This window comes from Ranitomeya imitator, chromosome 1 (assembly GCF_032444005.1).
Source record: "Ranitomeya imitator isolate aRanImi1 chromosome 1, aRanImi1.pri, whole genome shotgun sequence".
Classification (NCBI taxonomy): domain Eukaryota; kingdom Metazoa; phylum Chordata; class Amphibia; order Anura; family Dendrobatidae; genus Ranitomeya; species Ranitomeya imitator.
This window is the reverse complement of record NC_091282.1, coordinates 939,298,488-939,324,649: the sequence shown is the minus strand read 5'-3', so window position 1 is coordinate 939,324,649 and position 26,162 is coordinate 939,298,488. Positions and strand designations below refer to the sequence as shown.

Sequence of the window (26,162 nt, the reverse complement as noted above, 5' to 3'; positions counted from 1 at the left end):
AATATCTTGCTGAGGATCTGTTTATACCAAGAAAGGTGACGGGCACAAGGGGGCATTCTTTGTCTGGAGGAGAGAAGGTTTTTCCACCAACATAGAAGAGGATTCTTTACTGTTAGGGCAGTGAGGAGCTGGAATTGCTTGCCTGAGGAGGTGGTGATGGCGAACTCAGTCGAGGGGTTCAAGAGAGGCCTGGATGTCTTCCTGGAGCAGAACAATATTGTATCATACAATTATTAGGTTCTGTAGAAGGACGTAGATCTGGGGATTTATTATGATGGAATATAGGCTGAACTGGATGGACAAATGTCTTTTTTCGGCCTTACTAACTATGTTACTATGTGATACATGGGGTCTAATTTTTATGTTCAGATGTTTTTATTATAAAATATAAAGAAAAAAAGGAAGTTTGTTTTTCACTTTATTTTTTTAAGGATCACAAAAGGGCCATTAACCCCTTAACACCCAAGGGTGGTTTGCACGTTAATGACCGGGACAATTTTTACAATTCTGACCACTGTCCCTTTATGAGGTTATAACTCTTCCAACGGATCCTGATGATTCTGACATTGTTTTCTCGTGACATTGTTCTTCATGATAGTGGTAAAATTTCTTTGATATTACCTGCGTTTGTGAAAAAAATGAAAATTTTGCCAAAATTTTGAAAATTTTGCAATTTTCCAACTTTTAATTTTTATGCCCTTAACACAGAGATATGTCACACAAAATCCTTAATAAGCAACATTTCCCACATGTCTACTTTACATCAGCACAATTTTGGAACCAATTTTTTTTTTTTGTTAGGGAGTTATAAGGGTTAAAAGTTGACCAGCAATTTTTCATTTTAACAACATTTTTTTTAGGGACCACATCACATTTGAAGTCACTTTGAGGGGTCTGTATGATAGAATGGTGTCACACTTTGGTATTTTCTAAAAACTGCACATCTCAAGGTACTCAAAACCACATTCAAGAAGCTTATTAACCCTTCAGGTGTTTCACAGGAATTTTTGGAATGTTTAAAAAAAAAAAAAAAAAAAATGAACATTTAACCTTTTTTCACAAAAAATTTACTTCGGCTCCAATTTGTTTTATTGAACCAAGGATACCAGAAATTGGACCCCAAAAGTTGTTGTACAATTTGTTCTGAGTACGCGGATACCCCATATGTGGGGGTAAACCACTGTTTGGGCGCACGACAGGGCTAGGAAGGGAAGGAGCGCCATTTGACTTTTCAATGCAAAATTGACTGGAATTGAGATGGGACACCATGTCGCATTTGGAGAGCCACTGATGTGCCTAAACATTGAAGCCCCCCACAAGTGACACCATTTTGAAAAGACCCCCTAAGGAACTTACCTAGATATGTTGTGAGAACTTTGAACCATCAAGCGTTTCACTACAGTTTATAATGCAGAGCCGTGAAAAAAAAAAAAATTTCCACAAAAATAATTTTTTAGCCCCCGATTTTTTATTTTCCCATGGGTAACAGGAGAAATTGGACCCCAAAAGTTGTTGTCCAATTTGTCCTGTGTACGTCGATACCCCATATGTTGGGGTAAACCCCTGTTTGGGCGCAAGGGAGAGCTCGGAAGGGAAGGAGCACTGTTTTACTTTTTCAACGCAGAATTGGCTGGAATTGAGATCGGACGCAATGTCGCGTTTGGAGAGCCCCTGATGTGCCTAAACAGTGGAAACCCCCCAATTCTAACTGAAACCCTAACCCTAATCCCAACCCTAACCATAACCCTAACCACACCCCTAATCCCAACCACACCCCTAATCCTAATCCCAACCCTAACCACACCCCTAACCCTAATCCCAACCATAAATGTAATCCAAACTATAACTTCAGCCCCAACCCTAACTGTAGCCCTAACCCTAACCGGAAAATGGAAATAAATACATTTTTTTAATTTTATTATTTTTCCCCAACTAAGGGGATGATGAAGGGGGGTTTGATTTACTTTTATACCGGGATTTTTAGTGGATTTTTATTGCAAAAAATAGTTTTTGCGTCTCCAAATTTTGAGAGCTATAATTTTTCCATACTTTGGTCAACAGAGTCATGTGAGGTCTTGTTTTTTTGCAGGACGAGTTGGCGTTTTTAATGGTACCATTTTTGGGCACGTGACTTTTTTGATCACTTTTTATTCCGATTTTTTGAGGCAGAATGGCCAAAAACCAGCTATTCATGAATTTCTTTTGGGGATGGGGGGGGGGGGGCCGTTTATACCATTCCGCGATTGGTAAAATTGATAAAGCAGTTTTACTCTTCGGATCAGTACGATTACAGCGATACCTCATTTATATAATTATTTATGTTTTGGCGCTTCCTTTATTCTGAGGACTATAACTTTTTTATTTTTTCGCTGATTATGCTGTATGGTGGCTCGTTTCTTGTAGGACAAGATGACGTTTTCAGCGGTACCATGATTATTTATATCAGTCTTTTTGATCGCGTGTTATTCCACTTTTTGTTCGGCGGTATGATAATAAAGCATTGTTTTTTGCCTCGGTGTTTTTTTTTTTTCTTTACGGTGTTCACTGAAGGGGTTAACTAGTGGGACAGTTTTATAGGTCGGGTCGTTATGGACGCGGCGATACTAAATATGTGTACTTTTATTGTTTTTTTTTTATTTAGATAAAGAAATGTATTTATTGGAACAATAAAGGGGGGAAATCACAGTATAGTGTCAGATCGCTAATCTGACACTTTGCAATGCACTGTATCGGATCAGCGATCTGACAGGCACTGCAGCGAGGCTTGCTGGCGCCTGCTGAGCAGGCGCTTGCAAGCCACCTCCCTGCAGGACCCCGTGGCCATTTTGGACCCGGGGCCTGCAGGGAGGAGACGCTCGGTACAACAATGCGATCACATCGTGTTGTACCGAGGGTCTCAGGGAAGCACGCAGGGAGCCCCCTCCCTGCGCAATGCTTCACTATGCCCCCAGAACGCTGCGATCATTTTGGATCGCAGTGTTCCGGGGGTTAATGTGCCGGGAGCAGTCCGTGACCGATCCTGGCACATAGTGTCAGATGTCAGCTGTATAAGACAAGAAATCCCACTTACTAAACCTGACAGGGCACACCTGTGAAGTGAAAACCATTTCTAGTGACTACCTCTTGAAGCTCATCAAGAGAATGCCAAGAGTGTGCAAAGCAGTCATCAAAGCAAAAGGTGGCTACTTTGAAGAACCTAGAATATAAGACATATTTTCAGTTGTTTCACACTTTTTTGTTAAGTATATAATTCCACATGTGTTAATTTATAGTTTTCATGCCTTCAGTGTGAATGTAAAATGTTCATAGTCATTAAAATACAGAAAAATCTTTAAATGAAAAGGTATGTCCAAACTTTTGGTCTGTACTGTAACTTTTTTTATTTTTCCGTCAATATAGCCATGTGAGGGCTTGTTTTTTGGAGGATGATTTGTACTTTTGAACGACACCAATGGTTTTACCATATAGTGTACTGGAAAACGGGAGCAAAAATTCCAAGTGCAGTGAAATTGCAAAAAAAAGTGCAATTCCACAATTGTTTTTTGGATTTTTATTTTACCATGTTCACTAAATGCTAAACCTGACCTGCCATTATGATTATCCAGGTCATTACGAGTTTGTGGATATTAAACATATATAGGTTGTTTTTTATTTAAGTGGTGAAAAAAAATCCAAAGTTTGTAACAAAAAAAAAAAAAAAAAAAAAAAAAAAAAAAAGTAATTTTCCCAGACCTGTAGCATCTTCATTTTTCGGGATCTGGGGTTGGGCAAGGGCTTATTTTCTGCGCACCAAGCTGTCATTTTTTACTGATAACATTTTGGGGTAGATACGATGTTCTGATCGCCCGTTATTGCATTTTAATGAGTTGTTGTGGCAACCAAAAAAACAATTCCGGAGTTTTGATTTTTTTCTCACTACACCATTTACTGATTGGATTAATTATTTTTATATATTGATAGATCGAGCGATTCTGAAAGGGGAGATACCAAATATGTGTATTTTTTATTTTTTTTTTGTTTTATTTTGAATGGGGCAAAAGGGGGGTGATTTAAACTTATTTTTTAAACAGTTTTGTTTAGTTTTTACTAGCTTCAGCAGTCTCTATTGGAGACTAGAAGCTGCAATCATTCGATTGCCTGTGCTACATAGAGCAGGGCTGCGGCCCTGCTGTGCAGCTCAAAAATGATCACTTGCTATAAGCCATGATCGCTACGCGGTGCTCATAGCTATCCAGCTATGACAACCACAGGTGTCTCCTGCAGACCCCGGGTTGTCATGCCAACCAAATCAGCAACACTTCTGTGACACGCTCGCCAATGGGTGAATTTTGTGATGCGCTTCTGGCGCAATCATGTTAAATGTCGCTGTCAGAGACTGACAGTGGCATTTAACAAGTTAACAGCAGCAGCTGCATCACGATTCCACCTGCAGCTGTTAGAAGGACCTGTGTCGAAAAAAATGTAAGCTCATCGCCAGAGCCCACGTCAAAGGGGAAGACCTGACATGCGCTATACATGTTATCACTAAATTAACCATAACCAGCAACGTTATGTGTATTGAGGAAATCATCCAGCCCTTCGTACGGTTTTTGTAAGGAATAAGTCATGTGCCAGTGTTTTGTACTGGCCACACATGTATTTATACACAAGTGGTCAAAATTGTTGGTCCCCCTCGTTTAATGACAGAAAAACCCACAATGGTCACAGAAATAACTTGAATCTAACAAAGGTAAAAATAAATAAAAGATCTATGAAAATGAACAAATGAAAGTCAGACATTGCTTTTCAACCATGCTTCCACAGAATAAAAAAAAAATAAAACTCATGAAATAGGCCTGGACACAAATGATGGTACCCTTAACATACTATGCTGTTGCACAGCCTTTTGAGGAAATCACTGCAATCAAACGATTCCTGTAACTGTCAATGAGACTTCTGCACCTCCCGACAGGTATTTTGGCTTACTCGTCAAGAGCAAACTGCTCGAGTTGTCTTATGTTTGAAGGTTGCCTTTTCCAGATGGCATGTTTCAGCTCTTTCCAAATATGCTCAATAGGATTTAGGTCAGGGCTCATAGAAGGCCACTTCAGAATAGTCCAATGTTTTCCTCTTTGTCATTCTTGGGTGTTTTTAGCTGTGTGTTTTCTGTCATTATCCTGTGGTAAGACCCATGACCTGAGACTGAGACCAAGCTCTCTGACACTGGGCAGCACATTTCTCTCTAGAATCCCTTGATGGTCTTGAGATTTCATTGTAACCTGAACAGATTCTAGACTTTTACATGTTTATCTATATTTTTCTTTCTAATCTGAGACAACTCTTTCCTTCGCTTCCTCTGGTCCATGTTGTGTGTGATACACTCCATGCCACCAAACAACACAGTGAGTATCTGTAGCCCTATATACAGGCCCACTCACAGATTCCAAGATGGTAGACACCTGTGATGCTAATTAGTGGACACACCTTGATTTAACATGTCCCTTTTGTCACATTATTTTCAGGGGTACCATCAATTCTGTCCAGGCCTAGTTCAGGAGTTTTATTTTTTTTAAATTCTGTGGAAGCATGGTTGAAAAGCAATGTCTGACTTTCATGTGTTCATTTTCATACATCTTTTATTTTTTATTACTTCTGTCAGATTCAAGTTATTTCTGAGACCATTGTGGGTTTTTGTGTCATTAAACGAGGGGTACCAACAATTTTGACCACCTGTGTACATGTAAATGAGATCTCCTCTGAGGCTTCTTTTTTCTAAGCTAAACAAGCCCAACTTTTCCAACCTCTCCTCATATGAGACGCCTTCCATCCCATGTAATGGTCTAGTTGCCCACCTTTGAACTGTCTCTTAACTTCTCAATTTCCTTTTTAAAACGTGGAGTCCAAAACTGGATCCCATATTCTAGATGTGGCATCACCAGTGATTTATAAAGAGGTAATTATAAATTGGGATCTCAGGATTTTCCCTCTTTTTATACATCCTAAAATCTTGTTTGCTTTTGCAGCTGCTGCTTGACATTGATTACTGCTGCTCAGCTCATTTGTAACCAGAATCCCCAAGTGCTTCTCCTTTTCTGTAGTCCCGAGTATACTCCCATTTATTGTATATGCAGCTATAGCATTACTCCGTCCTAGGTGCATTGCTTTACATTTATCTATATTAAACCTCATTTGCCAAGTGTTTGCCCATTCAGTCATCATATTTAGATCGTTTTGCAATATTGTAAGGTCAAGGTCAGATTTTAATATCCTACATAGTTTGGTGTTGTCTGCAAAGACTGACACTTTACTCTCAATCCTATTGTTTGTTTTTTTTTTTATTTAAGTGGTAAAAAAAAATTCTGAAATTTGTATGAAAGAAAAATTTCTCTTATGTCGCCATTTTCTTAGGCTCGTAGCGGTTTCATCTCTCTGGACCTGGGGCTGGATGAGGGCTTATTAATTGTCCCCTGAGCTGACAATTTTATTGATACCATTTTGGGATAGAAACCATGTTTTGATTGCCACTTACTGCATTTTATTTCAATGTTGCGGCAGTAAAAAAAAATATATATATTTTTTTCTCGTTACGCTGTTAACCGATCCGATTGTTTTTGTAGTTTGATAGATCATACATAAGTTGCTTTATTTCATTTTGCTTTATTTTCAACAGGGGGGTGATTTGAACTTTTTTTCTTTTTTTTTTTCCATACTTCACCTCTGCTTCACATAGCGGGCTTCAGCTTTAGCACTGCTATGCTTAGCCGAAATCACGATCTCCTGTGAATGATGGGCACAGGCCAGAAGTATCGTAATGACAGGCATGAGGTTTTCTGTAGACCCCCGAATGTCATGACAACTCATCGGCGCCCTGGGATCACGTGACAGGGACTCCGACGAGCAGGATTAATGATTGAATCAGCCATCAAGATTTGGGGTCAGCGTCAAATATATGTCAAAGGTCGTGAAGGGCTTACAGGAAGCTGATACAAGCCGACCAAGCCTTGATCAGCCCCAAATAACTGCCCCCCTAAGGGAATATGCACATGGACAAATATACAGAAGATTTTATGGGTGAAAATCTGCTAAATGTTACAATAGCAGCATTGTGGAGAAAATCCAGTGTAATTTTACCACCATGTCATTTGTGCAGGAGATTGAAACTTTTGCAATAAAAAAAGTGAAACATGAGAGAAATCCAGAGCAAATATTTCCCCTGTGGACAGAATGCGTCTTGGATTACAGACCCTCTGTAAATTCTCACCTTCCAATTGATCCATCCTTTGTCATATTCGTCCATGTTACTTTTCAGCTGTCCACCATGGCTTGTTAGATAAAGCTTCAAGGAAGTAAAACAACGTCACTGCTACTGGCGAGATCTGTGCAATGCAAAGGGCATGAAGGGCAAATATACATGTAGAAATGTACATGTAACTGTTTGGGGGACAATATAGTTTTACTTAAACGCATGCATTTTGGGGTAAAAATTATTTTTACAATTGGGGTTCATTAAAAGCGTTGTACCATTTTCCTTCTAGAGTCTGTGTTGCACTGTCTATTGTGGGCTGCAGAGTGAGTTAACTAAGATATGCCAGTGAGCTCATTAGGACTGAATGATGAGAGTTTGTAGCTTTTATCTGGCTTTTTCTGAGCTCCTCAGCTGATTCATGAGCACAGACCACATCACAGTTGAATTTGCAGCAAAATACAGGGTGGGCCATTTATATGGATAGACTTGGGTGAGCCATTTATATGGATACACCTAAATAAAATGGGAATTGTTGATATCAACTTCCTGTTTGTGGCACATTAGTATATGGGAGGGGTAAAACTTTTCAAGATGGGTGGTGACCATGGCGGCCATTTTGAAGTCGGCAATTTTGGATGCAACTTTATAAATGGCCCCCCCCTGTAGAGTCTGTAAAGGCCGGAATTTTTAATGAAACCCAACTGCAAAAATGTTTTACATTTAATAAAATCAAATAATAACTGTACCCAAAGATGAACTCTTTAACTCACTAACAACGGCCACACATCATTACGGTGCTGATTAAACTGCCTAGTTGTGCAGCGAGATAAACATGGTGCTCAATAACATCAGCTTCATGCAGAATTTGAGACAGAGGACATCCAAAAGAGAAGGAAAGGAAAGTTTTATTCTGCTCCTGCTGCCCCAATCTCTATGTACAGCGCTCAATATGCATTATTTATAATGGTTGACGTGCCAGTGCTGACGGCAACCACATTCAGATAAATGCACAGTCGGGTGGTCCTTGGTCACTTTGGGGGAAAAAAGAGGCGATGCAACGCTATATCAGCTCTATGTTCGTTTTCCTGATTGGTGGGAATCCTGGAGTTCAGACCTCACTGATCATAAAGCAGTAGGGCATCAGATGGGAAAATCAATACAGAATGGGCCATTTATATGGATACACCTGGGTGGGCCATTTATAACGTTGCATTAAAAAATGGCCGACTTCAAAATGTCCACCATGGTCACCACTCATCTTGAAAAGTTTTCCCCCTCCCATATACTAATGTGCCACAAACAGGAAGCTGATATCACCAACCATTCCCATTTTATTTAGGTGTATTCATATAAATGGCCCACCCTATATAACTAGACCAGCTGACTGTGACCTTGTAACCAAGGTAGATCTCAGCAGTTACCTGAACGGGATGACTCGCCCTGCGATTCTCTGCATAACACCTTCGTATCTGTTTGTTTAACTTTTTCACATCCTACGTGAGAAACACAAAAACTCTTAATTTTGCAGGCAGCAAAATGAAAACAAAAAAAAAACAAAAACATACTACATACAATCTGCAACTTACTCTCAACGCCATTAAATCGTCAAAGCTGCAGTCAATGACAAGCCGCACATCGCTGGGCAGGATCTCCCGACGCACTCTCTTGTGGACGAGGTCTTCTACAGTCTGCGGCCCTTGGGCCTGGCGCACCAGCTTCCTCTTCTGCCTTTTCTCTTTTCGTTTCTGCCTGAAATTTAGTAAAAACAAAAAACGATAAATGAACCTGAGTGAAGTAAGGACTATGCGGTGACGTTATGGTGGAAGAATGACAAGTCACACAATGTGTTAACTCAAATAGCAAGAAACCCAACTTGCAGGACTTCCTGGCAGCAGCGGCAACCTTAGGATCACAATGTGCCTTTCATGTTCATTATAGAACCACAAACTGCTATCTTTGGGCCCGAGACAAGGGTCACGTCCTATGACGTCACTTAGGCCCACCATAACACTTGTGCTTCAATGTGTGTCTCCCTTCACAAAAAAACTATGGAAACTCTCATTGGATAGCACCCGTAAAGGTAGAAAACTGACCACATAACTGTCACCTGACAATCAGGATTCAGGAACATGGCTTCCCTCCTATTATCCCTGGCGGCCTCGACCAATCAGAGACGTGGGATTTCCAGGACAGACAGACAGACAGACAGAAAGACAGACAGACGGAAAAACCCTTAGACAATTATATATCTATATATATAATTGTCTAAGGGTTTTTCCGTCTGTCTGTCTGTCAGACAGACAGACAGAAAGACGGAAAAACCCTTAGACAATTATATATCTACTAGATGGCAGCCCGATTCTAAAGAATCGGGAGTCTAGAATCCATATATACTTTATTTATTCAAATGTAAGAATAATACAATTAATAAATAATAGTAAGAAAGAACAAAAATAATAGGCAGTATATGGAGAAAACACCAAACAAAAGTTCAAAATTGGTGTGAAAATGTCACTGAACCACTTCACAACTAAATATATATAGTTTTGGTAAATGGTATTATCATTTTTTGACGAAATTCGGCAGGAGCTTGAAGAGCAACGTCACTGGGCCCGCCTCCACGCAGTAGAAACTTGCTGTGAGGTAAAAATTCAAAAATCACACCAAAATGGCGGGCGGAGTGTGTCACAGTACGGCACGTTTCTGATTGGTTGCCGCCTGCTGCGAGCGACCAATCAGACACTGGACACTGTTGACGTCACTTATCTCCGGACATTAGCTCCGGACATTAGCTCCGGACAAAGCCACGGAAGTTGGCACAAATTGCAGGAAGTAGTATTCTAGGCAATTAATCTCCGGACATTAGCTCCGGACAAAGCCACGGAAGTTGGCACAAATTGCAGGAAGTAGTATTCTAGGCAATTATATATTACTAGATGGCAGCCCGATTCTAAAGAATCGGGAGTCTAGAATCCATATATACTTTATTTATTCAAATGTAAGAATAATACAATTAATAAATAATAGTAAGAAAGAACAAAAAATGGCTGCACTCACCAGCTCTTGACAATTCTTGTTATTTAAGTAAAAATTCAAAAATCACACCAAAATGGCGGGCGGAGTGTGTCACAGTACGGCACGTTTCTGATTGGTCGCTCGCAGCAGGCGGCAACCAATCAGACACTGGACACTGTTGACGTCACTTATCTCCGGACATTAGCTCCGGACATTAGCTCCGGACATTATCTCCGCACATTAGCTCCGGACATTAGCTCCGGACAAAGCCACGGAAGTTGGCACAAATTGCAGGAAGTAGTATTCTAGGCAATTATATATTAGATTAGATATATATAATTGTCTAAGGGTTTTTCCGTCTGTCTGTCTGTCTTTCTGTCTGTCTGTCCTGGAAATCCCGGCTCTCTGAGACCGGCACAGCATCGACGTAGAAATCTCGCGTCTCTGATTGGTCGAGGCCGCCAGGCCTGAACCAATCAGCAACGGGCACAGCGACGATGATGTCATAAAGGACGTAGACATCTCACGTTTCTGATTTAGCGACGGGCACAGTATCGACGTAGATGTCATAATGGTTGCCATGGCGACGATGATGTCATAAAGGTTGCCTCGACCAATCAGCGACGGGCACAGTCTGCCGCGAATTCTGGAATCATCATTGTCCATATACTACGGGGACATGCATATTCTAGAATACCCGATGCGTTAGAATCGGGCCACAATCTAGTATAGATATATATATCTATATATATAATTGTCTAAGGGTTTTTCCGTCTGTCTGTCTGTCTTTCCTGGAAATCCCGCCTCTCTGATTGGTCGAGGCCTGGCGGCCTCGACCAATCAGCGACGGGCACAGCATCGACGTAGAAATCCCGCACCTCTGATTGGTCGAGGCCGCCAGGCCTCGACCAATCAGCGACGAGCACAGCGACGATGATGTCATAAAGGACGTAGATATCCCGCGTCTCTGATTGGTGGAGGCCAGGATTGGCCTCGACCAATCAGCAACGGGCACAGCGACGATGATGTCATAAAGGACGTAGAAATCCCACGTTTCTGATTCAGCGACGGGCACAGTCTGCTGCGAATTCTGGAATCATCATTGTCCTCCACTGCTGTCAAGTGCCGCCATTGTGTAGGGTGCGTGCCTGCGTCTCCCTGTATGTAGAATGGGTCGTAAACGAAAATACGCCAATGAGGATGACAGAAAAGCAGCAGCAAGAAAACGACAACATCGGGAACAGGAGACATCACAACAAACTGACGCCAGACAAGCCCAGGATGTGGAATCTCACAGACAACGTCGCCAACAGGAGACACCACAAGAAACTGACGCCAGACAAGCCCAGGATGTGGAATCTCACAGACAACGTTGCCAACAGGAGACACCACAACAAACTGCCGCCAGACAAGCCCAGGATACGGAATCTCACAGACAACGTCGCCAACAGGAGACACCACAACAAACTGCCGCCAGACAAGCCCAGGATGTGGAATCTCACAGACACCGTCGTCAACCGGAGACACCACAACAAACTGTTGTGCAACAGGAACAACATGATCGCCAAATTCATAAAAAACGAATGCTCTACCAACTAAGGCACGACCAGGACAATATTCAACAACTTGCACATTATGTAACAGACAATGAAAGTACAATTCATGAACACTACTGTGGGAATATGAATGCAGTTTGCTCTAAATGCGACTCTCTGAATTTCATTGATGAAAAACCATCTGACAATCAGTTTACTCAATGCTGCCAAAAAGGAAAAGTTATGCTACCGAGACCTCACTACTCAGATCTGTTTGAGCAGTTAATGAAAGGAATGCATCAACATAGTAGAAATTTTATGGAAAATATCAGAAGCATCAACAGTTCTCATGCGTTTGCTTCATTCGGTGCCAACATTGCACCGCCCCCTGGATTCGGACCTTATTGTTTTAAAATTCACGGCCAGATCTACCATCGCACTGGAACACTTCACCCAGAAATAGGACAACCACCAAAATTTGCACAATTATACATCATTGATACAAATGAGGCTACAGAACAAAGGATGAACCTAAAAGAAAACGAAAAGTGTGATGCTGAACTGATGAACCAAATTGCTGTACATTTACAAAAAATAAGCCCATTTGCTGCCGCATATCGCATGCTAAAAGACGTTCAAGCTGAGGAGGAACAGAGGGCTATACAAAATGGTACTGAAATGCCTTCTATTGTCATGGCCATTAAACAAGAACGTAAACAGGATCCCCGACTTTACAACAAACCACGTGTAAGTGAGGTCGCAGTTGTTTTTCAAAACGATGATGGAGAACCTCCTTTTCAAAGGGATAGATTAGTCCATCTTAAGCCAGACCAAAACAACCCTTTGGTTCCTAAGACACAACGAATTAGCATTTTGCACAGCAACCTTGATGCTCTTCTGTATCCGCTATTCTTTCCAAGAGGTGAACAAGGGTGGCATGAAAACCTAAACCAACAAGGAACTTCAAGAAGAATTACACAGCTGCAATACTACAGTTTTCGTCTGTCTGTCCGAAATTACTTCAATCCTATTTTAAACGGTGGGAAACTGACACAACAGTACTTAGTTGACGCATATGTTAAAATTGAAGCTAAGAAAATTGAAGCTATAGAAAACCAAGCAGATGCAAGGCCAAAATGTTTCTTTATTGACGGTCCAGGAGGGAGCGGTAAAACATACCTCTATGAAGCTTTAATGCATCACGTTAGAGGGTTGGGAAAAGTCGTATTGCCATCGGCTACAACAGGGATTGCAGCAAACCTTTTACGAGGAGGTCGCACTATCCATTCACTCTTTGGGATACCAGTTCCAGTCAACGAAATCTCTATTTCCAGAATAAAACAAGACACATTTGCAGGAAGACTGTTAAAAAATGCACATGTTTTCATACTTGACGAGTGCACCATGGCACCCAAATACGCTTTGAGCTTAATTGACAGACTTCTGCGTGAAGTAATGACTACAAATGTTGCTGAAAAAAATAAAATTCCGTTTGGAGGTAAAGTTTTTGTCATTGGTGGAGATTTTAGGCAATGCCTTCCAGTCATACCAAATGGAACAAGAACACATGTTATCGAGTCCAGCTTAAAAATGGCTGACCTTTGGAAACAGTTCAATAAACTCCAACTAATTAACAATATGCGATCTTCGGACCCAGAGTATAGCAACTGGCTTCTTAAACTTGGCAACGGTGAACTTAGCAACCAATACAACCTTGGAGAAGATATTATTGAAATACCAGAAGACATGTTGTGCACTGACTGCATCGTAACTGATGTTTTTGGACAATGCATTGAAATTGATGTGAACGACCAAAGCAGTGTTGAGAGGGCCTCTTCTCATGCAATTCTCTGTCCCAAGAATGATGACGTGGCTCTGCTAAATTCCCGTGTGATGGATAGAATGCCTGGTGAGTATAAGTTGTATAAAAGTGATGATTCAGTGGATGTAGACAATGAAGATGAACGAGAGCATTATCCAGTTGAATTTTTAAATAGTCTTACGCCATCAGGAGTGCCATCCCACAGACTTCAACTGAAAGTTGGAACAATCATAATGTTGCTGCGGAATCTAAATATGAAAAATGGTCTATGCAATGGAACTCGCCTTATTGTTACTGGACTCCATTCTCACGTCATTCAAGCAAGAGTGATCACTGGATCAGCAAAAGGAGATGAAGTGTTCATTCCACACATTGATTTATGTCCTTCAGACACGGGTCTTCCATTTAGGCTTCGGCGTCGACAGTTTCCAATAAAACCAGCTTTTGCCATGACAATAAACAAGTCACAAGGTCAAACTCTACACCGTGTTGGCATATATCTACCGCAGCCCGTTTTTGGTCATGGACAACTCTACGTTGCATTTTCAAGAGTTAAAATGAGATCCAACGTCAAGGTACAAGTTCTTCCTACCCCTTTACAAGGAAAGTTGCTTATAGGTAGTCAAAAGGTATTCACAAGAACTGTGGTTCCACCAGGGATTCAAGCTTCAGGAGGCTAATTTGCATATTCCAGGTGCCTTCTGGGAGAAGCGAAGTCTCCCTAAGCTAGAAGATCGTTGGGTACAGCCGGGACCAGCTGCTTCGAAAGCATCACCAAACCAGGGATTCAAGCTTCAGGAGGCTAATTTGCATATTCCAGGTGCCTTCTGGGAGAAGCGAAGTCTCCCTAAGCTAGAAGATCGTTGGGTACAGCCGGGACCAGCTGCTTCGAAAGCATCACCAAACCAGGGATTCAAGCTTCAGGAGGCTAATTTGCATATTCCAGGTGCCTTCTGGGAGAAGCGAAGTCTCCCTAAGCTAGAAGATCGTTGGGTACAGCCGGGACCAGCTGCTTCGAAAGCATCACCAAACCAGGGATTCAAGCTTCAGGAGGCTAATTTGCATATTCCAGGTGCCTTCTGGGAGAAGCGAAGTCTCCCTAAGCTAGAAGATCGTTGGGTACAGCCGGGACCAGCTGCTTCGAAAGCATCACCAAACCAGGGATTCAAGCTTCAGGAGGCTAATTTGCATATTCCAGGTGCCTTCTGGGAGAAGCGAAGTCTCCCTAAGCTAGAAGATCGTTGGGTACAGCCGGGACCAGCTGCTTCGAAAGCATCACCAAACCAGGGATTCAAGCTTCAGGAGGCTAATTTGCATATTCCAGGTGCCTTCTGGGAGAAGCGAAGTCTCCCTAAGCTAGAAGATCGTTGGGTACAGCCGGGACCAGCTGCTTCGAAAGCATCACCAAACCAGGGATTCAAGCTTCAGGAGGCTAATTTGCATATTCCAGGTGCCTTCTGGGAGAAGCGAAGTCTCCCTAAGCTAGAAGATCGTTGGGTACAGCCGGGACCAGCTGCTTCGAAAGCATCACCAAACCAGGGATTCAAGCTTCAGGAGGCTAATTTGCATATTCCAGGTGCCTTCTGGGAGAAGCGAAGTCTCCCTAAGCTAGAAGATCGTTGGGTACAGCCGGGACCAGCTGCTTCGAAAGCATCACCAAACCAGGGATTCAAGCTTCCGGAGGCTAATTTGCATATTCCAGGTGCCTTCTGGGAGAAGCGAAGTCTCCCTAAGCTAGAAGATCGTTGGGTACAGCCGGGACCAGCTGCTTCGAAAGCATCACCAAACCAGGGATTCAAGCTTCAGGAGGCTAATTTGCATATTCCAGGTGCCTTCTGGGAGAAGCGAAGTCTCCCTAAGCTAGAAGATCGTTGGGTACAGCCGGGACCAGCTGCTTCGAAAGCATCACCAAACCAGGGATTCAAGCTTCAGGAGGCTAATTTGCATATTCCAGGTGCCTTCTGGGAGAAGCGAAGTCTCCCTAAGCTAGAAGATCGTTGGGTACAGCCGGGACCAGCTGCTTCGAAAGCATCACCAAACCAGGGATTCAAGCTTCAGGAGGCTAATTTGCATATTCCAGGTGCCTTCTGGGAGAAGCGAAGTCTCCCTAAGCTAGAAGATCGTTGGGTACAGCCGGGACCAGCTGCTTCGAAAGCATCACCAAACCAGGGATTCAAGCTTCAGGAGGCTAATTTGCATATTCCAGGTGCCTTCTGGGAGAAGCGAAGTCTCCCTAAGCTAGAAGATCGTTGGGTACAGCCGGGACCAGCTGCTTCGAAAGCATCACCAAACCAGGGATTCAAGCTTCAGGAGGCTAATTTGCATATTCCAGGTGCCTTCTGGGAGAAGCGAAGTCTCCCTAAGCTAGAAGATCGTTGGGTACAGCCGGGACCAGCTGCTTCGAAAGCATCACCAAACCGCGCGCCTTACGGCGCGCAAATTTTTGCCTGTAGGACATTATTGCAAAAGAGCTTGGCTGAGTAGATTACACAAGAAGGAAAACACACAGCAAGTCAGCAGGATCTAGGAGCAACATGGCAGATGTGACAACCTACATGGTGAGCTGCAGCATGTGCTACATGTTCACAGATCGACCAGAAGAAGAATCCAATTTCACCTGTCAGAAGTGTAGACTAGTGGCCCTTTTAGAAGAAAAGGTGCGGGGTCTGGAAGAAAGAATAGCAACTTTGAAACTCATCAAAGAGAATGAAGACTTTCTAGACAGAACAGAAGCATCTCTACTGGTTACAGAAGGTGCAAAAAGTGTCAGAGAACCTCCAAAAGCAGATGAGTGGAAGCATGTGACCAAAAGAAGCAAGAAGACCATGGAGAAATCACCAACCACACAACTGAAGAACCGATATCAAATCTTTGTAGAGGATGAAGATGGCACACCTAAGAATGAAGCAATACCAGCAAGCAAAAAAGAAAAGGGCACACAGCAACAAGTGACAGCAAAAAGTACAGCCAAGAAGCAACGAAGAGTGGTGGTGGTGGGAGACTCACTACTGAGAGGCACCGAAGCAGCCATCTGCAGACCGGACATAACTGCAAGAGAAGTATGCTGCCTTCCAGGTGCGATGATCAAGGATGTGACCGATAGGATACCAAAGCTCTTCAGCTCCAAGGACGTCCACCCATTTCTTCTGATACATGTTGGCACCAATGACACGGCAAGGAAGGACCTACCGACAATCTGCAAGGACTTTGAAGAGTTGGGGAAGAAAGTAAAGGAACTGGATGCACAGGTAGTTTTTTCTTCTATCCTTCCAGTAGACGGGCATGGCACCAGGAGATGGAACAGGATCCTTGATGCAAACAACTGGCTAAGACGATGGTGCAGACAACAAGGATTTGGATTCCTGGACCACGGTGTGAATTACTGGTATGATGGACTCCTCGCCAGAGACGGACTACACCTCAACAAACCTGGGAAACACACATTCGCCAGAAGACTCGCTACACTCATCAGGAGAGCGTTAAACTAGAAGAAGAGGGGACGGGAAGAAAAACATTAGACTCGAACAAAGACGACCCAGGAAAACATACTCAGAAGGGAGGTAAGAACATTTCTAAAACAATCCACAGTGAGGAGATTGGAACAAAACAAAATCCTCTAAACTGCATGCTCGCAAACGCCAGAAGCCTGACAAACAAGATGGAAGAACTAGAAGCAGAAATATCTACAGGTAACTTTGACATAGTGGGAATAACCGAGACATGGTTAGATGAAAGCTATGACTGGGCAGTTAACTTACAGGGTTACAGTCTGTTTAGAAAGGATCGTAAAAATCGGAGAGGAGGAGGGGTTTGTCTCTATGTAAAGTCTTGTCTAAAGTCCACTTTAAGGGAGGATATTAGCGAAGGGAATGAGGATGTCGAGTCCATATGGGTTGAAATTCATGGAGGGAAAAATGGTAACAAAATTCTCATTGGGGTCTGTTACAAACCCCCAAATATAACAGAAAGCATGGAAAGTCTACTTCTAAAGCAGATAGATGAAGCTGCAACCCATAATGAGGTCCTGGTTATGGGGGACTTTAACTACCCGGATATTAACTGGGAAACAGAAACCTGTGAAACCCATAAAGGCAACAGGTTTCTGCTAATAACCAAGAAAAATTATCTTTCACAATTGGTGCAGAATCCAACCAGAGGAGCAGCACTTTTAGACCTAATACTATCTAATAGACCTGACAGAATAACAAATCTGCAGGTGGTTGGGCATTTAGGAAATAGCGACCACAATATTGTGCAGTTTCACCTGTCTTTCACTAGGGGGACTTGTCAGGGAGTCACAAAAACATTGAACTTTAGGAAGGCAAAGTTTGAACAGCTTAGAGATGCCCTTAATCTGGTAGACTGGGACAATATCCTCAGAAATGAGAATACAGATAATAAATGGGAAATGTTTAAGAACATCCTAAATAGGCAGTGTAAGCGGTTTATACCTTGTGGGAATAAAAGGACTAGAAATAGGAAAAACCCAATGTGGCTAAACAAAGAAGTAAGACAGGCAATTAACAGTAAAAAGAAAGCATTTGCACTACTAAAGCAGGATGGCACCATTGAAGCTCTAAAAAAACTATAGGGAGAAAAATACTTTATCTAAAAAACTAATTAAAGCTGCCAAAAAGGAAACAGAGAAGCACATTGCTAAGGAGAGTAAAACTAATCCCAAACTGTTCTTCAACTATATCAATAGTAAAAGAATAAAAACTGAAAATGTAGGCCCCTTAAAAAATAGTGAGGAAAGAATGGTTGTAGATGACGAGGAAAAAGCTAACATATTAAACACCTTCTTCTCCACGGTATTCACGGTGGAAAATGAAATGCTAGGTGAAATCCCAAGAAACAATGAAAACCCTATATTAAGGGTCACCAATCTAACCCAAGAAGAGGTGCGAAACCGGCTAAATAAGATTAAAATAGATAAATCTCCGGGTCCGGATGGCATACACCCACGAGTACTAAGAGAACTAAGTAATGTAATAGATAAACCATTATTTCTTATTTTTAGTGACTCTATAGCGACAGGGTCTGTTCCGCAGGACTGGCGCATAGCAAATGTGGTGCCAATATTCAAAAAGGGCTCTAAAAGTGAACCTGGAAATTATAGGCCAGTAAGTCTAACCTGTATTGTTGGTAAAATATTTGAAGGGTTTCTGAGGGATGTTATTCTGGATTATCTCAATGAGAATAACTGTTTAACTCCATATCAGCATGGGTTTATGAGAAATCGCTCCTGTCAAACCAATCTAATCAGTTTTTATGAAGAGGTAAGCTATAGACTGGACCACGGTGAGTCATTGGACGTGGTATATCTCGATTTTTCCAAAGCGTTTGATACCGTGCCGCACAAGAGGTTGGTACACAAAATGAGAATGCTTGGTCTGGGGGAAAATGTGTGTAAATGGGTTAGTAACTGGCTTAGTGATAGAAAGCAGAGGGTGGTTATAAATGGTATAGTCTCTAACTGGGTCGCTGTGACCAGTGGGGTACCGCAGGGGTCAGTATTGGGACCTGTTCTCTTCAACATATTCATTAATGATCTGGTAGAAGGTTTACACAGTAAAATATCGATATTTGCAGATGATACAAAACTATGTAAAGCAGTTAATACAAGAGAAGATAGTATTCTGCTACAGATGGATCTGGATAAGTTGGAAACTTGGGCTGAAAGGTGGCAGATGAGGTTTAACAATGATAAATGTAAGGTTATACACATGGGAAGAAGGAATCAATGTCACCATTACACACTGAATGGGAAACCACTGGGTAAATCTGACAGGGAGAAGGACTTGGGGATCCTAGTTAATGATAAACTTACCTGGAGCAGCCAGTGCCAGGCAGCAGCTGCCAAGGCAAACAGGATCATGGGGTGCATTAAAAGAGGTCTGGATACACATGATGAGAGCATTATACTGCCTCTGTACAAATCCCTAGTTAGACCGCACATGGAGTACTGTGTCCAGTTTTGGGCACCGGTGCTCAGGAAGGATATAATGGAACTAGAGAGAGTACAAAGGAGGGCAACAAAATTAATAAAGGGGATGGGAGAACTACAATACCCAGATAGATTAGCGAAATTAGGATTATTTAGTCTAGAAAAAAGACGACTGAGGGGCGATCTAATAACCATGTATAAGTATATAAGGGGACAATACAAATATCTCGCTGAGGATCTGTTTATACCAAGGAAGGTGATGGGCACAAGGGGGCATTCTTTGCGTCTGGAGGAGAGAAGGTTTTTCCACCAACATAGAAGAGGATTCTTTACTGTTAGGGCAGTGAGAATCTGGAATTGCTTGCCTGAGGAGGTGGTGATGGCGAACTCAGTCGAGGGGTTCAAGAGAGGCCTGGATGTCTTCCTGGAGCAGAACAATATTGTATCATACAATTATTAGGTTCTGTAGAAGGACGTAGATCTGGGTATTTATTATGATGGAATATAGGCTGAACTGGATGGACAAATGTCTTTTTTCGGCCTTACTAACTATGTTACTATGTGGTGTACAAAAATATTTTGGCTTGATATTGTTAATAAATGTATTATAGTGTCAATGTCCTTCTTTTGCCCGATGATTTATTTAAATACAGTTACAGTTCATGTAATGTGGTTTATATATTTTGATGATCTGTTTCATAATTTCATTCAATTGTGTTAAGTTCTATAACGTAGATGTCATAATGGTTGCCATGGTGACAATGTCATAAAGGTTGCCTCAACCAATCAGCGACGGGCACAGTCTGCCGCGAATTCTGGAATCATCATTGTCCATATACTACAGGGACATGCATATTCTAGAATACCCGATGCGTTAGAATCGGGCCACAATCTAGTGTGTGTATATATATATATTTTATATATATATATATATATATATATATATATATATATATATATATATATATATATATATATATATATATATATACACATATATATATATACACACACGCAGTGGGGCAAAAAAGTATTTAGTCAGTCAGCAATAATGCAAGTTCCACCACTTAAAAAGATGAGAGGCGTCTGTAATTTACATCATAGGTAGACCTCAACTATGGGAGACAAACTGAGAAAAAAAAATCCAGAAAATCACATTGTCTGTTTTTTTAACAATTTATTTGCATATTATGGTGGAAAATAAGTATTTGGTCAGAAACAAACAATCAAGATTTCTGGCTCTCACAGACCTGTAACTTCTTCTTTAAGAGTCTCCTCTTTCCTCCACTCATTACCTGTAGTAATGGCACCTGTTTAAACTTGTTATCAGTATAAAAAGACACCTGTGCACACCCTCAAACAGTCTGACTCCAAACTCCACTATGGTGAAGACCAAAGAGCTGTCAAAGGACACCAGAAACAAAATTGTAGCCCTGCACCAGGCTGGGAAGACTGAATCTGCAATAGCCAACCAGCTTGGAGTGAAGAAATCAACAGTGGGAGCAATAATTAGAAAATGGCAGACATACAAGACCACTGATAATCTCCCTCGATCTGGGGCTCCACGCAAAATCCCACCCCGTGGGGTCAGAATGATCACAAGAACGGTGAGCAAAAATCCCAGAACCACGCGGGGGGACCTAGTGAATGAACTGCAGAGAGCTGGGACCAATGTAACAAGGCCTACCATAAGTAACACACTACGCCACCATGGACTCAGATCCTGCAGTGCCAGACGTGTCCCACTGCTTAAGCCAGTACATGTCCGCGCCCATCTGAAGTTTGCTAGAGAGCATTTGGATGATCCAGAGGAGTTTTGGGAGAATGTCCTATGGTCTGATGAAACCAAACTGGAACTGTTTGGTAGAAAACACAACTTGTCGTGTTTGGAGGAAAAAGAATACTGAGTTGCATCCATCAAACACCATACCTACTGTAAAGCATGGTGGTGGAAACATCATGCTTTGGGGCTGTTTTTCTGCAAAGGGGCCAGGACGACTGATCCGGGTACATGAAAGAATGAATGGGGCCATGTATCGTGAGATTTTGAGTGCAAACCTCCTTCCATCAGCAAGGGCATTGAAGATGAAACGTGGCTGGGTCTTTCAACATGACAATGATCCAAAGCACACCGCCAGGGCAACGAAGGAGTGGCTTTGTAAGAAGCATTTCAAGGTCCTGGAGTGGCCTAGCCAGTCTCCAGATCTCAACCCTATAGAAAACCTTTGGAGGGAGTTGAAAGTCCGTGTTGCCAAGCGAAAAGCCAAAAACATCACTGCTCTAGAGGAGATCTGCATGGAGGAATGGGCCAACATACCAACAACAGTGTGTGGCAACCTTGTGAAGACTTACAGAAAACGTTTGACCTCTGTCATTGCCAACAAAGGATATATTACAAAGTATTGAGATGAAATTTTGTTTCTGACCAAATACTTATTTTCCACCATAATATGCAAATAAATTGTTCAAAAAACAGACAATGTGATTTTCTGGATTTTTTTTTCTCAGTTTGTCTCCCATAGTTGAGGTCTACCTATAATGTAAATTACAGACGCCTCTCATCTTTTTAAGTGGTGGAACTTGCACTATTGCTGACTGACTAAATACTTTTTTGCCCCACTGTATGTATGTATGTATGTATGTATGTATGTATGTATGTATGTATGTATGTATGTATGTATATATATATATATATATATATATATATATATAATTTTTTTTTTTTTTTTGGAGGGTGTGATCATTTTCTGAGACCCAGAATCTTATTTTTCAGTTGATGTAACTGAGTGGGGGCTTGTTCTTGTATTTTCCGTGTTGTAGTTTGACACATTTGACATATTGATCCGGCTTTACTGCATTTTTGAGAAACTGCAGAGACTTAAAAAATGCGAATTAGAAGAGTTTTTTTTTTCCTTTCAGCATTCAACGCCCGTTTTAAATATGAAAAGTTTTATATTTTGATAGTCCAGACTTAAGGAGATGGTGATAAATATGTTTATTGTAATTTTTTATTTCTTTAATTTTAAAAGGAATCTGTCAGTAGGATCACCCCTCCTAAGTCATCTATATTGGCATGTAGGTCAGAGAAAGCTGTATAACGTGATACCTTGATATCTGTTATATGATGTCTATTCCAGAGATATCCATATTTGTCAAATATGTAAATGAGCTGTTAAAATCTATTGGCCGGACATAAATCTCCATGAAAATCTGCCTCCAGAGCGCTTTTTAAATGTACAGGGGCATCATTCAGATATTAATAAAAATGTGGAATTCTCTAGAATAAGACATCAGATCACAGATATCAAGGTATCACTTTATTCCGCCCCTACAGACGGATTAGGAGGGTCAGTCCTACTGACAGATTCCCTTTAAACTGGGGAAAAAAGGGGGTGAGATAAACTTTTACTTCTTAATATTTAAAAAATATATATTACTGCCCTTAACCTGCAATTGTTGCTTACGATACACTGCATAACATGCAATATAGTATAAATGGCTGTCTTCTCTGAAGCTCTGCCTGTAGTAGAACTGCAAAGGAGTACTAAGATTTAGTGATGGGGCCTTCAGCGGTTGCCATGGTAACCCGTGAGCCCTGTGATTGTGATACATAAATGTCTCTGTCAGTGATTTACAGCAGCAATTAAATAGTTACAAAGTACCGTAGTAATTGCTGATACCTGCTGTTACACAGCCAGCATCTGCACTATTACAACTGGCATTTGTCCTGTATGCAGCAGGCTCAGCTCCTGGGACCGCTCCCTGCACCCTGGCAGTAACGTATACGTACAGCACAGTCCGCAAATCAGCTAATGAATACAGTGGGCACATTGTTATGAGTGTTCATAGAAGGACTCCCATCCCTCTCAGCTGTGACAGATAGACGATTACTGCGTATGCCATGCAGAAAACAGGAACTCATCTCATACTGGGTAATTAATTAGCTGTAGTATCACAAACAACCTGGAGACAGGAGTGGCGCTATTTGTGGAAGAAAGCAGCCATTTTCTTCCCCTCCTATGCCAGCATGGATCAGTATGCAGTACCTGCTCAGCAAACAGCGGCTCAGCAGGACACACAGATTATTATAATGTCCAGGTTATACCAACATCCTGTACCATCCCACAGCATCCTGCACTGTAATAAGTAGCTAAGAACGTACTTCCGGAGCTCTCGCTGGTCTTCCCATTGCTTTTGTTTGATCAGTTTCTTCATTTGCCTCTTGGACATGACATCGGCTCCTTTGTGGCGCTCCACACATTCTACATTAGTACTGTCTGAGGGGAGACCGTCGCCATTTTTACTTCCATCCCTATAAGTGGATTTATTGCTCTCAGAGAGGAGAATTGATGACTCTGTGTCCATAGTGATCTGGCGGGAAATGTTCCATGCAAGTCCTGTGCTTTCTACCTGTAGGCAAAACACAAGACAGCGTAAAAGTATAGAGCAATGCACAGGGAGCCATGACTGAGACAGTGGGAGCGGTGATAGGGGACAGTGGGAGCGGTGATGGGCGGATAGGGCAGCGGCGATAGGGGACAATGGGAGCGGTGATGGGTGGACGGGGGCAGCGGCGATAGGGGACAATGGGAGCGGTGATGGGTGGACGGGGGCAGCGGCGATGGTGGACAGTGGGAGCGGTGATGGGTGGACAGTGGGAGCGGTGATGGGTGGACAGTGGGAGCGGTGATGGGTGGACAGTGGGAGCGGTGATGGGTGGACAGTGGGAGCGGTGATGGGTGGACAGTGGGAGCGGTGATGGGGGACAGTGGGAGCGGTGATGGGTGGACAGTGGGAGCGGTGATGGGTGGACAGTGGGAGCGGTGATGGGTGGACAGTGGGAGCGGTGATGGGTGGACAGTGGGAGCGGTGATGGGTGGACGGGGGCAGCGGCGATAGGGGACAATGGGAGCGGTGATGGGTGGACGGGGGCAGCGGCGATGGGGGACAGTGGGAGCGGTGATGGGTGGACAGTGGGAGCGGTGATGGGTGGACAGTGGGAGCGGTGATGGGCGGATGGGACAGCGGCGATAGTGGGAGCGGTGATGGTCGGACGGGGGCAGCGGGGGACAGTGGGAGTGGTGATGGTCGGACGGGGGCAGCGGGGGACAGTGGGAGCGGTGATGGGCGGACGGGGGCAGCGGGGGACAGTGGGAGCGGTGATGGGCGGACGGGGGCAGCGGGGGACAGTGGGAGCGGTGATGGGCGGACGGGGGCAGCGGTGATGGGCGGACAGTGGGAGATCAGAGTGGCCATCTGGGTCCACCACGATGCCAACACAATAGCAGGAAGCAGAGATGGTTCTTTTCTCCTGCCATCCATAACTTATGTCTAAGCTCTGCCCTCCAGGCTGTAAGTTACCAACACATCCCTCGCCATCCGCCAGGCTGCACCCCAGGAAACCTGTGCTAATCACTCAGCCACCCCATTACTGAGACACATCCCAGCCCTCTCCCTGTGGTCACCGACGGATAATTCTTATATGACTGACGCGCGCACCAAATGTTGTCCGTCACATCTCTTCGCCCATTAGTGTAAAGATGGCAGTGTCACCTGCATAAAGGGCTATTTTTCCATAATGGACAATCCCTTTAATAATAGGGACTCCTGTCTCACCGCTCTGTGACCACCTGCCCTTCACTGTATAGTATGATACCCCCGGCAGGTGCTAGGGCTGCACAGAGACCGATGCCGCTGATGGATTGATCTCCCAGAAGACCCCACAGCGCACCCCCCGAGCAGACATACACGGTACGTGCTCCGGGGGGCGCACAACACGTGGCGCGTACATACCGGTACACAGCGCCGCCCGCAGCTCCAGCAACCGCGGTCACACACACAGCCGCGTGTCGCGCCTCTGACGTCACCGGCGCACGGATTACGAGCGGAGTAGCGGCCATACTTGAGACTGGCAAAAGTAGACAGATGCCTGCTGCTGTTCTCTAGTGTTGTGGTGATAGTGTCAGGACCGGGTGTCTCTGATAATGGGCCTATGTGCACCCATAATGTAACACCTACGTCTGCACTCATAGAGTGGTCATTGAGTAACTTGGTGTAACATAGGACTGCAGGAAACAGCTAGTACATTATCTGTACCCGGAGTTCTCACTGGGTGGCAGAACTAGAGGATGACAGGCCCTGGCGCAAGGTTGGGACCCCCCTCATATGCTGGTCAGATATATGGGCCCCTGTAGCGTTATAAATTCTATACGGACATATAAGTTGCACCTCCTCCCCCATTAGGTAGTAATGTCCGCCATCTTTTGTGCTTTTCCAGGTACAGAGCCTTGTGAAAGTATTCGGCCCCCTGGAACTTTTCAACCTTTTCCCACTTATCATGCTTCAAACATACAGATACCAAATGTACATTTTTGGTGAAGAATCAACAACAAGTGGAACACTTGAAGTTGAACGAAATTTATTGGTTATTCTAAATTATTGTGGAAATTCACGACTCGTTAAAGGGTTGATTGTGATTTGTAGGATCGCTACTTCCAACAGGTGGCGCTATACAGTTTAAGTCCTCTTTTTCTCAGAAGAGGCAATTTGCATGTGGAAATTCAAAAACTGAAAAGTGAGGCGTGCAATATTATTTGGCCCCTTTAACTAATGAGCAGT

The 26,162-nt window shown here is 43.0% G+C and overlaps 1 protein-coding gene across 1 annotated transcript in view; it reads right to left on the bottom strand.

Moving 5' to 3' along the window:
* The window catches only part of TRMT10A (tRNA methyltransferase 10A), a 29,138-nt gene extending 3,742 nt beyond the window's left edge, over positions 1-25,396 (bottom strand). Inside the window, exons 1-5 of the mRNA XM_069743616.1 lie at positions 25,338-25,396; positions 23,707-23,954; positions 8,812-8,974; positions 8,647-8,718; positions 7,241-7,315 (exon numbers count right to left, since the gene is read on the bottom strand). Coding sequence (XP_069599717.1) covers positions 7,241-7,315; positions 8,647-8,718; positions 8,812-8,974; positions 23,707-23,909 — 513 coding nt within the window. The 5' untranslated portion in view covers positions 23,910-23,954; positions 25,338-25,396. The remainder of the gene's footprint in view (positions 1-7,240; positions 7,316-8,646; positions 8,719-8,811; positions 8,975-23,706; positions 23,955-25,337) is intronic.
* Positions 25,397-26,162: the final 766 nt, after the last annotated feature.